Source organism: Eurosta solidaginis, chromosome 1, assembly GCF_040869045.1.
Source record: "Eurosta solidaginis isolate ZX-2024a chromosome 1, ASM4086904v1, whole genome shotgun sequence".
Classification (NCBI taxonomy): Eukaryota; Metazoa; Arthropoda; class Insecta; order Diptera; family Tephritidae; genus Eurosta; species Eurosta solidaginis.
In genome coordinates, this window is record NC_090319.1 from 31,134,955 (window position 1) to 31,150,971 (window position 16,017).

At 37.4% G+C, this 16,017-nt stretch overlaps 1 protein-coding gene across 14 annotated transcripts in view; it reads right to left on the reverse strand.

The window, feature by feature from the left end:
- Positions 1-3,873: 3,873 nt before the first annotated feature.
- Mhcl (Myosin heavy chain-like) overlaps positions 3,874-16,017 on the reverse strand; it is a 373,469-nt gene continuing 361,325 nt past the window's right edge. For 13 of the 14 annotated variants that reach the window (XM_067784376.1, XM_067784369.1, XM_067784360.1 and 10 more), the window contains 5 exons: positions 14,458-14,773; positions 13,735-14,377; positions 13,279-13,659; positions 13,051-13,197; positions 3,874-9,162 (listed from right to left, as the gene is read on the reverse strand). In XM_067784376.1, the coding sequence (XP_067640477.1) occupies positions 8,964-9,162; positions 13,051-13,197; positions 13,279-13,659; positions 13,735-14,377; positions 14,458-14,773 (1,686 nt within the window). In that variant the 3' untranslated portion in view covers positions 3,874-8,963. Of the gene's footprint in view, positions 9,179-13,050; positions 13,198-13,278; positions 13,660-13,734; positions 14,378-14,457; positions 14,774-16,017 lie in introns of all 14 variants that reach the window. The other variant, XM_067784384.1, reaches the window with a different exon arrangement.

Below are 16,017 nucleotides of genomic sequence, written 5' to 3' on the forward strand. Positions count from 1 at the left end.
TATACTGTAAACTAATAAGCGCAGCGGGATAGTGTGAGTGGTTCGATTAATGTTATTTGTTATATTGTAGCAGCGCCGCACTATGAAATGTACCATGATTTCTATCTTATAAATTGTGACGTCGCTGGTTTAGCCACCACTGATAAATTTATTGTGTAGTTGCTTTAAGCGCTTTGAAAGAACAAAATTGAGGAATGTACAAAGTTGTTTATTGTTAACGCTGAAGACTTACTAACGATAATTGTTAATATGAAAACCTGGAAATATTTTATCAAATAAAAATGCTTGCTAATAATCTTATTTTCTAGTTATATGTCGACCGACGTGGTGTGGTGGTAGCGTGGCCCGCCTACCACATCGAAGATCCTGGGTTTAAGCCCCGGACATCGAAAACTTAGAAATAGTTTTTTTTTCATTTAGAAAAAAAGTTTTTAACAATTCTTATTGTTTTTATCGGCCTATTGATAAATGATTCAAGTTTCGATTCGAGCTCAAAGCCAGAACAATAATTTTTTTCTAATGATAATTATTGTTTTTTTTTTAATTTTTCTAAATTTGAAAAATTGTATTTTTTTTTTAGAATAGTAAGTCAAACATACCACCGCTGTATAGCTAAATGGTTAACGCAGCGTGCCTAAAGCGTACTGATGATGAAGGCTTAGCACCCTTCGCAATGGATCTATCTGCGCAGCTATGGCAGGTTGATTGAAAAATTTTCTACTTACTATTCCAAAAACAAAATGCAATTTTTCAAATTTAGAAAAATTAAAAACTATCAATAATTATCATTAGAAAAAAATTATTGTTCCGGCCTTGAGCTCGAACCGAACCTTGAATCAAAAAAAGTTTGTCTAAGCGAGGTCGCCCCTCGGCAGTGTTTGGCAAGCTCTCCGAGTGTATTTCTGCCATGAAAAGCGTCTCAGTGAAAATTCACCTGCCTTGCAGATGGCGTTCGAAATCGGCATAAAATATGTAGGTCCAGCCCCGCAAATTTCGGAAAAATTAAAAGGAGCACGACGCAAATTGAAAGAGAAGTTCGACCAAAAATGTCTTCGGAGGCTATCGCGCCTAACATTTATATATTTTGTATATTTCTCATCTTGACAAGATCCCTGGCAGAATACAAAAGGAAACATTGCCAAGCCGTATTGCAAAGTAAGCACACTGTCTTACTGTTTCCTGTTGTCACCCTCTCAATTTCTCACTCACCCTGAAAATTGAACATTGGATTACAGTATTTTTCCCAGGTAAGGTCTGATCACAGATTAGTGGGTTGTTCTATAAAAATAGCTTACCGCTTTCCTTAATTTGTAATCAGTGAGCTCAGCAATACCTTACCACTCGGCATACCGACAAAGGCGTGAATTCAGGCCTCGCTCTGGCAGTGAGATACTTCATCTACCGCAAAGTCAGGCACTATAAATGTCGCTATTGCACGGCCTTATTATAAGACGGAGCTGAATAGGTGCTCACCAAAATACATTACTTCAGGCTTAGTGATGCTCAAACCACAAGGAATAACCTTTTTGTGTCATTAGTGAGGGTGCTTCGCCCCGTTCAATAGGAGCGACCACTCATAAATTGTTAACGGGAGTCCAAGGGAACTAGCAGTTCTTGCATTGCTAAGGAGGTTTACCGGGTGCGATCTAGTGAAGGGCTTTACCGATTTAGTGTGGATTAGGCTTAGGACCTCCTTATGGTTATCCGGATTAAACAGCCGAGTAAGCTGCTGTCGGATCGCATCTGTGCTGCCAGCAAGCGACTTGATGATTTTGTTCCGACTTTGTACTCTAGATACAATTTCGGAGGCATGCGCCTTCACGGTAAGAGTGTTGTCAAATGTAACCCGAGAGATTTGGGTGACTGACAGTTGGTAGCGTGACACCATCGACAAGAACGTACAATATTTTCGTAATTTGTTTCTTCCACGTCGTAAATAGAGTGGTCGTGGATTTGGTCGATCATAGTACCAGAAAGACGGTAGACAAAGCTATTTATTTTAGAAACAAATTCGTCTATTGAAGGGCCAGGTTCTGTTGCCATTATCGTCCAGTCGTCGGCATAGGATATGAAAGTAACTTCTTCTTGTGGGGAAATTAAACAGAAGCGGAGTTGGTACACCACCCTGCGGCACCCCTTGTTTGGTTCATATAGATTTTGAGCTTTCCTTTCTAAATTTAACCGACGCTTGCCGACCATTAAGATAATTTGCAGTCTATCAAGGACAAGGGAAAAGGGTGAACCTTCTTGGAGTAGTGTGCCGTCGTTAACTGTGTTCAAAGGTTTTGACAGACCAAGTGCCACGAGCAACGTCCTTTTATGGGGGTTTTGCTGTTTCGGTTGGTAATTTATTATGGTGTTTATGGCGTTTAGCGCGCTGGTTGTGCTATCATTTTGCGGAAGCCATGCGGATGGGTGGCTAGGCGAAGATTTGCAGTTAAATGAGAAAGCAGAACGTTTTCCAATTTCTTCATTACTGGCGACGGGTCTATATGACTCACATTCCTTAGCTGGTTTTCCAGGCTTTGGTAGTGGAATTATCCTTACTATTTTCCATTGATCTGGAATGACGAAGGACTTCAACGACAAGTTTAAAACTTATGCCAGATAGCTTACTCACTCATCGCCAAGGTTTTCAGCGTTGGTATGACTATATCGTCTGTTCCTAATGACTAGGCCTTTTTAATGGCTACTTTAACCTCTGTGAGGTGATGGTAATGGGTACCACGTCGTGTTTGTGTTTATGTGCCTATCTGTTTGCACGATACCTAGCCTTGTCTATTGAAGGATGCATTACATTTAATCATTGTTATTTGTCGGGTTAGACAAGAATTTTACGGTTGACCAAAATTCACCGACACCAGCAGAGAGGCCCGTTTGTATTAATTTGCCATCCGCATAGTATCCACATTGGGATTACTAATGTGAGGGTCTCTATCGAGCTGTTTCTTTAGGTAATTTTTTATTGCTAGTGTTGCGGCTTCGGCCACGAAATGTAGCATATCAGTCGAAATGGAGAGCAGCAAAATTGATTTGTGCAAGTTTTATAGTTTTCCCAATTTGCTTTTTTGAAATTAATGCAATTCCGCCGTTCAGAGGTGATGAAATTTGCTGATCACTGTAGTGAGAGGAGTATGGGCAGGTGGTCAAATGCTAAGGTAAGCATCGGTTGCCATTCAACGCAGTTTTTAAGTCCTGCGCTTATGATGGAAATGCTTGGCGAGCTGTGACAGTTTCATGCAATAGGAGTGGGGCATCGGCATTTATCGTGCAGAAAGTCTTATTGTCTATTTGCGGTGCTAGTTCACTGTCTCTGCTGTTGGCTGGACAGCGCCTTTAAACAGATTGCAGACATAAAGCGTTTCAAATAAAAAAAAAAATGTATTATTTTTTTGCAAACATGTAAACCCGCAAATTTGTACCCAAAAACCTGAGAAAAAAATAATTTAAAGCAATAATTAATATAGCTTCTTTTTTATGTTAAAAATAATTTTGGTCTATCATTTTTCGGTGCAAATTAAAGATTTAACCCTTGATGATGCCAAGGAGTTGGGCGAAACGTTGGATAAAAATGGAGGAAAACTAAAGTTTTTATAGGTGTTAACCGGGGATTGCCCGTATCCCGGGAGAAAAGGCTTTGAAGAGATTTACAAGGTGTAATCGAAACAGCTGTCGCCTTGTCCGTCCTGATGTCATATTGTTTAAATTTTTCCCAAATTATTAAACTAAAGTTTTTTAATTTTTTCATTTCAAATTGAAAAGACCAGCAAAGCCTATACAAAAAATATTAAAATAATTAATATTATCAATCCAAAGAAAATCTTTGTATTGTTTTGTTTTATCTTCTTCTTTTCATAATTAAAAACAAATATATTTCGATTGTATAATTCTCATATATTTCATTTAATAAAATTTTAAAAACAATAATTACAAAAAGTATACATTTAAATAAAAAAAACTTGCTTATAAACGATATTTAAATTAATTGTAAACATAATAGAGAATAGCATAGTAGCATAATAAAAAATATTCAAACAGTGTTAATATGTATATATATAAAAGATATACATATTTGTGTATATAATTAAATTAAAAAAAAAAAATTGTTAAAAAAAAATAAAAATAATAATTAAAGTTAATATGCATTAAGCAAATATACAAAATAGTAAAGCGAAAAAAAATATAAAAAATTAAAATGCATAGTAATGAAAAAGTGCGAAACTTATAAAAAATGAAAAACTTAACATGACGAAGTGTCAAAGCGTTGTTCTCGTTGCCGCCGGCTGGCAATTCAATTCAACTAACTAAAAATTGCTACAACAAAAATAAGCATAGCTACAAACATACATATAAAAAAATCTTTGTCTGATGTAAACACAACCGATTTTAATACCAGCCGAAAATGCGACAATCTCAGGCATATAAGTCACAATGACACTTCCAACTTCTTAATAAAATATTTATAAATTATTTGCATTTAAAATTTCGTTGATTTCTTTTTCTTGAATTAAATTAAATATAATATTACATAAATACAAATTAAGCAAATAGATTATTTGTGTATTTACACGTTTGTTTTATTTTTTATTTTTACTTTCGCGCTACGTGAAAATAATTTGATTGTTGTATTTTAGGTTTTAAGTTTTTTTTGTTTATTACTATTCTATTCTGCAGTAGTAAATATAATTTTTTTATGTTGAATACAAAACATGTTTTCAATTGCAAAACTAAATAATTTTGCAAATAAAAAAAATTTGAACTTATAAAAAATCTGCCGCATAATGTGGCTGTTAGAGAGAATTATTTGAGATAAATCAGTAGGGACTTTGCTATAGAAAAAAGGAGCTTCTTAGTTTTGAAATTTTACACCAGAAATCAAATGCTTAAAAACAGTTGAGTGAGCGGCAATTAGAGGGGCATGCTGTCAAAATAAAATGCATTCGATGAGTATCTAAAAGTAGCTGATAACGTCAGAGGCCTTAACCTAAGGCGATTCGAAAGCAAGTGCGCTTCGAAATCTGTCAAATTGCATACATTTGTCACAAATTAAAAAATGCAACCCTACTTGACATGACAACGAAGAGCGTAAGATGACGAGAGTTGACGAAGAACATTGAAACGAATTGGTATTGCGCGGCAGTAATGAAATAATTGAAATATCATAAACTTTGTATTTCCCAAACTCTGTAATTTCCATTCTTTTGAATTATTAAATACTAATTATATTTTTATATAAAAACCCCTGACAAACAGTGCATTGGAAAATATCTCCCGGTAAGTCTCTGGCACATTTTTCTTCAAATCCGAAAAATAATAATTTCTATTCGAGTTATATAACAAGGCTATAGATGTCGTATTGAATTCTCAATTTGATTATATTTGAGTTTTTTCTATTTATTTTTTCTTTTTCGTTAGCATAAAAAATTTAAATAGTGAATGATACAAAATGAGTTTGCACAAATTAAAATGTTTAAAACAAAAAATAATTTCAAAATTTTAAAATTCCAAAAAAAAATTAAATTGCCTATTTTAAAATAAAAAAAATTTTACTTATATGAAAAAATTAATTATTAAGAAAAATTTAAAATGAATATATTAAAAATAAAACTAAGTTAAAAAATATATTAGCATTATCGAAACAAGCAAAATCTTTATCACGAAAATTCCAAAAAAAAAATTTAAATTCCATATTTCAATTCAAAACAAAAAATGCATTTTTGTTTGAATTAAAAAAAGTTTAAAAATTTTGGGTATGAATAAAAAACAAAATTTAGTTGAAAAGTATTAGAGATATCGAAACAAATAAAGAATGAATCACAAAAATTCCTAAAAAACAATCAGTAACATATTTTCTTTTCCTTACATAAGCAAAAAAAAAAAAACAAAAAATTTAAGAAAATAAAGGACCTAAATTTCTTTATACAAATGTGCCTTTTGTGCGCAACATTTTTAAAAAATTAAAAAAAAAATTATATTAGTGGCACAAAAACTTGAAAAAGAAAGTTTTAATTTGATCTAAAAGTTTTTATAACTTTTAGTAAAAGTAATAAAAATTATTGTTTTATTATTGATTCTTTTCGCTGAAATACTGTGGAATAAAGAAACAAAAAAAGTTGTTAAATTTTTTACGAGAAAGAGTTTATTCTTGAATTGAGATTAACTAATGCACGAAAAAAAAAACAAGAATAATCGTAACATTTATTCCGACTTTTTTTGGACTCAATTTATAGCAAATTTTTTATTCTTGTGGAAGTAGAAGTTGAGAAACAAAAATTTTCTGATTTTTTAGGTTTTACACATATTTTTTTTGTTTTTTTTTTTTTTTTTTGACACAAACATTTTCGGATTTAACAAAAAATTATAAAATAACTGTTAAGCATTTTACAAAACAAACAAAAGAACTTTTTTTTAATAACTTAATTTAATAATTTTGAATTTTTGTAAATTTATTATTTAATTTAAAAACAAAATAATTTTTTCCCCGCAGGAGCAGCATTGCATAAAACTCACAGTTCCAAATATTTAAATAGTTTTTTTTTTCAAGTATCCTTTTCTTGTTTCAAAGTGTTTTTTTTTTTTATTTTTAATTAGAATTTTTTACAAAAACTTTAAGTAATGTTGAACAAAAAAAGTTTTGAAAATTAAAAAAATAATATTTTTTTAAAGTCCTCATGTTAATAGTCAGCTACTCAAATTATAGACGCATACTATAAACTAATTACCAATGCGAAAGAGAGATAATGCAAGGGGTTGTTTAGCGCAACGCTGGCAACCCCGCGCAATTTATAGCTTCACCAACCCAATTATCAACCTCACGTACCCTTATTAAATCCTATTTCTTTAGTAGGCAAGGCTCTGGTGACCCCAAGTTCCTCATGGAACTAGGGGGTGGTGGAGCGTTGGCCTGGAAAGTTCAATGTGCTCATATTTAATAACTTAGTGGTGCGTGTTACCGGAGCGTACCGCATCCGGCAATGAACAATCAACATCGATAACATTCCCCAAAACTTTTGGGAAGTGTCTTTAACGCTACAACAACAAAAACAACAAAGAGAGATAAGCAATAGCTGCTCACCAATGCCATTATAAATTCATATCTGTACTGATTTGGCCACCACTGTAGCATAGCAAAGTCCCCACAAAGATCAAAATTTGTTTTAAGTAGTAGGATGTATCTGCTATCATTTTACTAACTCAATATTACTAATCAATTGGTTTATTATGTTTTTTGTATATATGTAGATAAGTATGTACGCAATTAAAATGTTTTTTGCTTTACTTTGACTATATTTTTTTGTTTTTAGTGTACTAATTCATATTTATTTAGATGCTCCTTTAAATACATACTTTTCCCCATTATTGTAATAGTTATATATAGGTAGTAGTGCTTTTCGAAAATGTTTATGTATCAAAATATTAAAAATATTTTTAATTTTATTTATTTGATTATTACTGCAAATATTTAAATTATATGCATATATTTTGGTGTTTTGGTTCTTTTAATAAAGTATTTCGTTTGTTTATATTGCAAAGTGTTTGCTTGCAAATATTTTTTTTTATTTAAAATTCTTTATATAAATTTATTACGTTCATGTTTTTCTACGAGCTTGTGCTAATTTTTTTCTTTTTTTATTTGACATGGTAAAATTATATTGCTTCTCATCAGGGCGAATTTAGTAGAAAGTGCATAAGGCAAGCAAGCCGAATTCAGTACCAGGTGTTGTTATCCCAATAGCTGATTGCTTCTTCCTGATAATTTTCCATACAACGCCTTGTACTACAACATGTCAGTTAATCGAAATCAATGAAAATTTTCTTTTGACTTGACATTCTTCTGTGCGGCGATTTGGTTGAATTCGCTTTGCCACCACCTGGTATGGATTCGCCTTGAAGGCAAGTATAATTCTGTCCAGAGTAAGCGAACAGCTGATAGTTTGTCTTTGCTAGTTTCCTATCCAGGCGAACTCAGTACAAGGTGGTGTTATTCAATCAGCTGATTGATTCTTTCTGATAGTTTCAAAGCAACGCCTTGATACAGTAAGATGTCAGTTAATCGAAATTAATTCAACTTTTCTCAAATTTTTGACATTCTGCTTTACCGCGAATTGAGTTGAATTCGCTTTGCTCTCAACTTGTATAGATTCGCCATAGTTTTGTAGTAACGTATACGTCGATTTAATTCTGAATTCGCTTTGCTAACGTCTTAAGACCGAGAGCATTTTATTGCTTCTGATTTGCCTCGCGAATTTTAATTATTTGAGATGTCTGTAAAGCGTATTCAGTACAAGGTGATGTCATGAAATCAGATGATTGATTCCTCTTGGTATTTCCGTGGCAAATTTTGGAAACTCAAAATGACAGTAAAACTTCAACTCTGGAATACGCAATATGAATTCGCTTTGCTAACGCCTTGCATAAATAAGCTTTGACATGGAAGATAAACGCTTATAAATTTTTCAGTTACGTTTGCTTAGTTTAGGATGTCATTAAAATGAAATAACCAAGGCGAATTCGAATAATGGCATGAAATCAATTGACTGATTGTATTTGGCATTTTCCTAGAAAAATCTGGTGCCAGAGGCTCCCAGATAAACGAAAATGGCAGCGCGAATTGGGTCTAAATTCGCTTTGCTCACACCTTGTACAAATTTGTCTTGGTAAAAACGCACCATTTCGTGAGGTGCGACAAAATGATTCTGAATTTGCTTTGCTTTAATTTTTTATAAATTCGCCGTGAGTTGTATATGTCTTATTTCAACGTTCTTTGTTCTATAACTTTCTTATTGCTTTTATTTAAGCAAATATTATATTTTTAAGAAAACAAAAAAAATTATTTAAAAAGCAGCTGCTGCTTGTTGACACCATAAAACATTTGCTTGCAGCATATTTCAATAAACTGTTTTTTGTAGCTCGCCTTTGCGTTACTTTCACCTCGCTTACTTGTCTTCTTTACACTGCTCCACTCAAGCGTACGAAACTGAATCACCATTTTTCAAGCTTTCATTGTTACAATTTTCCATATTAATACTATTCGTCGTCGTGCCCGATGCCGCTACTGCTGATGTTGACTTTTTATCCAATTCGCCGCTTGTATTTTCAGTTGAATTCGCTTGGCGCGTCATTTTATGAATTTGCGTCGATGATGGTGAGGTCAAGGTGATTCTACAACAAGAAAAAGCTTTTGTTTTTGTATACACACAAAACGTATATGGAAAGCGGAACACGAACAAAAAGTTAAAGGATGGGAGGTGTGTGAAACGTGAACGAAAACAATAAAAAAAAAACGAAAACAAAACGAACGAGAAACGGTACAAAATGAAACGAAAACATAAAAAAAGAGAAACGCACAAGCGAGCATGCGTGAGTAAGAGAGATATTTAGAGCGAGAGAGAGAGTGAAAAAGTGTGCCAGGATGCCAATGTAAAAAGGGTGACATGATAATGATTTTTTCGTTGTTATTGTGCCAAAAATCGGAATTTGTTTAGTTGTAGTTGTTGCATTATAAATAATTGGTTTGTGGCGTGCCGTTAAACGGAGTGGATTCAGTTGATTAGGTGGTGTTGAGGAGTTTGTGGTGGTGTATAAGTGGAATACTTGATTAGAATCGAATAATGTATATACAATTTAAAATACATATTTAAGATAAAGATATTTCTAGAATAAAGCGAGAATATTAGTAGAACTGATAGAACCTTTTTACAATGAATCCTTCGATTTTAAAAGATAAGCACGTCATATGTTAAAAACATCGAATTTTTTGCTCCGCTTCGGGTCCACTAGCTCTGCGAATTAATATCGTTCCTAAACCATACATTGAATTCATCTGTCCAAGTCATCGCCTTGGCAAATATTTCTATGTAAATCGAACGCTAGATTCCTATTTTGTGAACTTTAAGGTCGCCAAGAAGCAGCTTTCGAAACAAAAAGCTGACGCATGGTGAATTCGGTACAAGGTGATGCCATATTAACAGCTAATAGAGGTGGACAGCTCCGTGCGACCGCCGCTGAGTTATCTCGTAGGGAGAATCGACGAATATGAGAACAGTGCAACGGACTAGCTATGGACCAATAGGGTTGACTGCGAAGTCTCAAGATCCTTAAGGCCATGCTTGGATAGGAAAGGCACCAGCTTCCTTCTCAAAACTGAACAAATCTGCGGTGAGGGTACTTACGGGTGTCATCACAGGTCATGGTGCTATCGCACCAATGCTCCGGCAACGGCGAATACCAACAAACTCTCGCTGCAGAAGCTGTCAGGATGAGGAGTAAGAGGATCTACCGATCGATCTACCACTTTCTCTGCCGATGTCCGGCGCTTCAAAGAAGAAGGCTCAGATTTCTGGGCTCACGCTTCTTCGACAGCCTGGTAGAGGTTGGGAAGGTGGACGTCTCGCTTCTTGGGTTCATCAAGGAAAGCAAGCGGTTCGTTGAGGACCACTAGGAGGTAATGGGGTTAAACGAATGTGCCGCCACCCGCGCTTACTGAGGGAACTCACAATGGACAAAAATGTCTCCGAGTGGAAATGTGGGTAACACTCACGCACGCCCTCTTAACCTACTAACATCTAATATATTGTTTTTGTGAGTAGGAAAATCGGATACTTTGATCGAATATTTTGATTTGACACTCCACTGTGCGATCAACTGGGTTTGAGTTCCTTTAGATATCACTAAGGCGAATCTATACAAGGTGACAGATAAGTGAATTCAACCTAATTCGCCGTGCAGCAGTCTCAAATCAAAAGAAAATTTCGATTTTTATTTGAATATCACGTTGTGTGGTTCGCATCGAGCTGACGTGTTTTTTTTTTTTAAATCAGGTCACTGCTCTTTGAGAACAATAAACGATCGAACAGTAGATACGAAATTGGTAGGATTTTATAAGGGACGCAAAACAATTTACACAAGACCGATTTTGAATTACATATACACCCTAAAAATGTTAACTAAAAAGAAGTACAACGCAGCACAAACAAAATTTAAAACTGTCATGCCGGTACTCACAGAACTGCTGAATCTACGTAAAGTAATCAGTCGGATTTTACTACGCGCTGGCTGTTACTTTAACCGGTTAAACACGACACGTCTCACTTCAACATTTCTATCTCTAAAGCAACTGCATGCAGGAGGATTGCTACCCTTCTTGTTTGCGGCTCCTGCATCAGGAAGAACCGCGATAAGCCCAATATTAATAAAGAATTACACCGTTGCGACCTTGGTCCAGTGTAATTGTTTCCCAAGAAAATAGCATTAAAATATATAGGACTAATGCGTATGTTGCTTCGTTCGAGCTAGGCAGCCACCAACGCCTGCCAACACAGGCGCCGTCTACGGAAAAGCAGTGAATATAATCCCTATGACTGCAGCGGCATACTCAACCCAACTTTCTATCATAAATCCTTTATCAACACTCGCTAGTGTACTGCCATCCTTATTTATAGAAGAAGGAAGCAATATGATCGTTACACTGGTGCAACTTCGCCCTAAAACTACAACTGACTCTCTATTTACCTAGCCACAAGACAATTAGCTTTTCGTCCGTCTCACCTACCGCAGTTACACTAAGGAATAAAGGCTTTATAATTCATATCGAAGCATCTTACCCTACCTAGGTACAACGTTCGCCGAAAAGGTGAGAGGAAACGGAGGAGACCTCACAAATGAGATGCTAACCAAACAGTTCCTGTTGAATACCCAGAAACCTGGGCATCCCAACAGACATCTGATTGATGAGCCAACACCGCCCAGGGGCTTAAGGAGTCATCTCCGTAAGCATTATGAGGAAATACGGCACCTGAGAACTCAGCCGTATGAAGCAAAAAAACACAAGCAGGTCCTCAGTGAACTCCACAAACAGGCGTCGGACCTTTATGCCAGGAATTGGCCGGTGAATCTAGTACTCAAAGAACAGTACCCAGGGAAACGCGAGTCACTCTGGCTCAACTTCGTTCTGGATACTGTAACAGGTTAAACTCTTACATATACAGAATTAACCCCGACATACAAAATGTATGCACTGCTTGCAATGTGTCCCTTCATGACACCAACCACCTCTTTAATTGTAATGTGGAACCGTCACCTCTAACACCCCTCACATTATGGCCCACCATTGTTGAAACAGCAAATTTCCCTGGACTCCCCTTAGAAGATATTGATGACAATTTGTGATCGGTCGCACCTATTGGTTGGGGCGAAGCACTGCTACAACAACAACAACATCGGCTCCATTGACAGTTGGACATTACCGATCTCAAAATTCTGCATATATCCATAGCCTCTCTCATCGATTGTTCGACGGATAATCGGCTATAAGTGTCTTACTAGGTGACAAAAGCCACTTAGTACTTGATGGCTTCGACGCAATTTCCGGCCTAATTTGCAGATAGATTATAGGGAAATTGCACTAGCAGAACAAAGACACAATACGTCGTGCAGCACAATGAATAGAGAAGACCCCTACAGACCAACGCCTCTAACACCCCTCTCCTTATGGTCCACCCCTGTTGAAACGGCAAGTTTCCTTGGACTCCCGTTAGAGGATACTGATGACAATTTGTGGTCGGTCGCGGCTATTAGGTGGGGCGAGCATTGCTACAACAACAACAACAACAAGACCCCTACAGGGTAGTAGGAAACGCAGAACTTAAAAACTGTGTTAAAGAGAGAGATTCCGTCTGATGTTTGGCAATTAACGAAGTGTTTCGAAACAGTGAGTATGCTCAGGTCCGCTGCATTAATGCAAATAGAAATGCATACGACTTGTCCATCCCAGGTGGTAGCTTTTGCAAAGAGATCGCTATCAAGTGCGTCTGGGGAGGACTCCCAAATAAGGAGTGTCTGAACACTACCAAGGAATGCCGATCGACGATTTAGATACAAATTCTTGTGTTCTTGAGCTGGCTGAAGACGAAAAGATACTTCGACCACAAGAATAATGTGATGAATTCTAACAGTTATACCAATAAAGCTAAATACATACAATTTTGATCATACCTTAATCTACTACTATATTATAAAACGTGTTTAATATACCGTAAAAGTGCCGCTTACCTCGGACTATTGTCATCCTTTTCACGCACCAATGTTTTAGTTGTACTCGGACTAACTGCGTCACCATTTGTGGTGCGTTTGACTTTGATGGGACGCAAACGTTCCTCTAAATCGCTCAGCGTGCAATCTGTGCTCTGTGAGTCCTCGCTGTAAGTAGATAGGTTTTAACTTAAGAAGGTAAAAAAAAACAAAAATCCAGTTCCTCTTCCAGGCGTTTTTCAAACTTACCTCTCGCTCACATCGTCATCACCCTCTTCCATTGCTTGCTGCAGATCAGCTATGCGTTGCAGCGCCAAACGTAAATCATTCTTTAAAGCTGACGACTCCGATTCGACTTGCTCTAATTTCTTTTCGAGATCTTTACGCTTGGTTACTGACTCTTGCTCGCGTCCCGCTACCACATGATACTCTTCGCGCATATCACGCAAACTTTTTTGTGATTTCTTGAGAGCATCTTGGGCCTGCATTTCTCGTGCTTTTGCTTGCGCTACATCATTTTGTACCTTGTCCAAGGACTCTTTCAGACGCGACACTTGTACTTCGAGACGTGTGCGTGTGGCTTGTTCAAGATCGAGGCGGGATTCTAGCTCTTTGGTGCGTAGTTCCAAGCTGTGAATGGAGTGGGTGAGAAAAATTCAATAAAATTAGTTGGTTACATAAATAACACTACACACACACACATACCGTTTCGATAGCATTGCTGTCGAGGGATCAGCCATGTGTTCCACATTCTCCAAACGCTGCTGCAGCTCGCTTACTTGCTCTTTGAGATTGTTGCGCTCTGCTTCTAACTCAGACAATTTGAACTCATATTCGGAAGCTGCAATCTGTTCGGTATTCAATTGTTTCACTGCCGCGCTGTATTTTTTCATCAATTCAGCTAATTCTTCCTCGTTTTCTTCGATTTGCGCTTGCAGTTCCGCGCGATCGCGATGAGCGCTATTAGCGCGTTCCTCAGCGTCATTGCGTCCCTTTTGTGACTCTTCGAACATAGCTTGTAGTTCGGCAAGTTCTGCTTCGGCCGCTTGGCGTGCCTTCATGGCGAGCGTACGGGCCGATTCGGCATCCTCTAATTGATTACGCAGTTGCCGTATTAGCGCCTTACCCGGCGTTTCCGCCTTTGAACGTTCCAATTGCGCTTGCGCGTCCTTCAATAGTGCTTTGTATTTACGCAGATCACGTTTTAGTTTTTGTGTCGCCGCTTCCTCGGCTTGACGATCCATACGATCTTGATCCTCCATAGAAGAGAGACGTCGCTCGAGCTCATGTTTTTCACGCAACAATAAAGTGCGCTCTTCATGCTCCGTCTCTAGTTGACATTCCAATGCTGTTTGCAGGTGAGAAAGAGACAGAAAGATAGGGAGAGAGATTACTAGAGAGCTCGCGGGCGCTATTTTTGTTGCTTACCCTTAATTTTCTTGTACGCGCTATTTCGCGCCTCTTCCAACTCATCGTCACGTTGTTGCGCTTCACGTCGCGCATCTTTACGCATTGTTTCAAGCGTCATTTCTAATCGCAATTTAGCCTGTTCCAATAATTGCACCTGGCCGGCCATCTCATCAAGTTCTTCTTCTTGCTCTTTGACGCGCCTATCCAATTCATTCTTTGAACGACGGAGTTGTGCGATTTCCTCTTCGGTGCTGCCACCGAAAGTCATCTCTTCCAATTCACGCTGTAGCGACGTCAACTTCTCCTCCTTGAGTTCAAGCTCAAGACGAGTGTCCTGGAATGTACAATAAGAGTTGAAGTTGAACTGAAATATAATAAACGAAGGATCTAAAAAGTAACAAATGGACTAGCCTAGGGAAAATTTAGGGAAATTATTAGCGCAGTGTAACACTAAGAGGTGTTGAGTTATTACGAAGATGAAAAGGATGGCGCTACTGAAGTTGCTTCACTACTTCGTTATTCCATTGCGCAAATGCGCCTCTGACACTAGACATAGTACCCAAATCTTTTTTGACAAAACATCAACTGGGTACACTTCAATTCAGTGGCGCACTGCACTCCAAATCAATGGAGTATTACGAATATCAGAGACCTTTGTACTCTAGATGGGCGGTAGTCAATTCGATGAAATGTTAGCTGAAATTACTGAAAACATACATGATAGGCTAAATTGAAGTTGGTATTTGGGTACGCAGCCAGCGAATCAGCAATGCTTTTTCAAAGGCTTCCAACATAGCTTAATAGTTCTAGGAATATATCAAGGGGTTGGCAGAAGAACTTTATGAATAACACACACAAAAACGACTTTAAGAGTCCAAATCGATTTGCTTCTCTTTTGCTGTTGCTCGTCGGCTCATAGCTTCTAATACGAAACAAACCGAGAGGAAGGACCAATACCACCATAACCCCAAGTTTTTGAGATATCAAGGCGATGCCACAATGGTCTGCGGTTGTTTACTGAGCGGGAACGGTCCCCTTCAGGTAAAGTCTGCGGTTTAAGTGATTCACTACGGGAAAATAATAGTTAACAGAAATTACACTGCAAGTACAAACAACAGGCCGAAAAAACCAAAGCAAACGAAGATAAAGAAAAAGGATACTAAACATAGGGAACGAAAAAGGCTAAGCGGAAACAGGACGAGCCATGGAAGTTTGGGATGGACTAGGAGTTGGGGGTATTTACACCTCTTCACTCAGATAGCCAAGCAGCGACCATGGCACTTAACTTCCCCACCACTTCGTCTAAGGCCATCAGCAGTTGCAAGAGGTCGCGCAAGGATAAGGTTTTCTCAAAAGCCGAAGTTCTAAGGAGACCTCGAGCTTGGGAAAAAATTCCGAGGATAAAAATCAACTCCTCCTGTTCCCAGTACCTTGACCAATTTTTGAAAGGATCTCGTCCTTTGAACGAACTGATCCAGGAGCCGGGGTCAAGTAATTCCCATACTCCTAGTCGATACCGCCACCCTTTGACGCCACTAACATACTGCCGCTCAACTGGTGCCCAACTACTGCCATCGC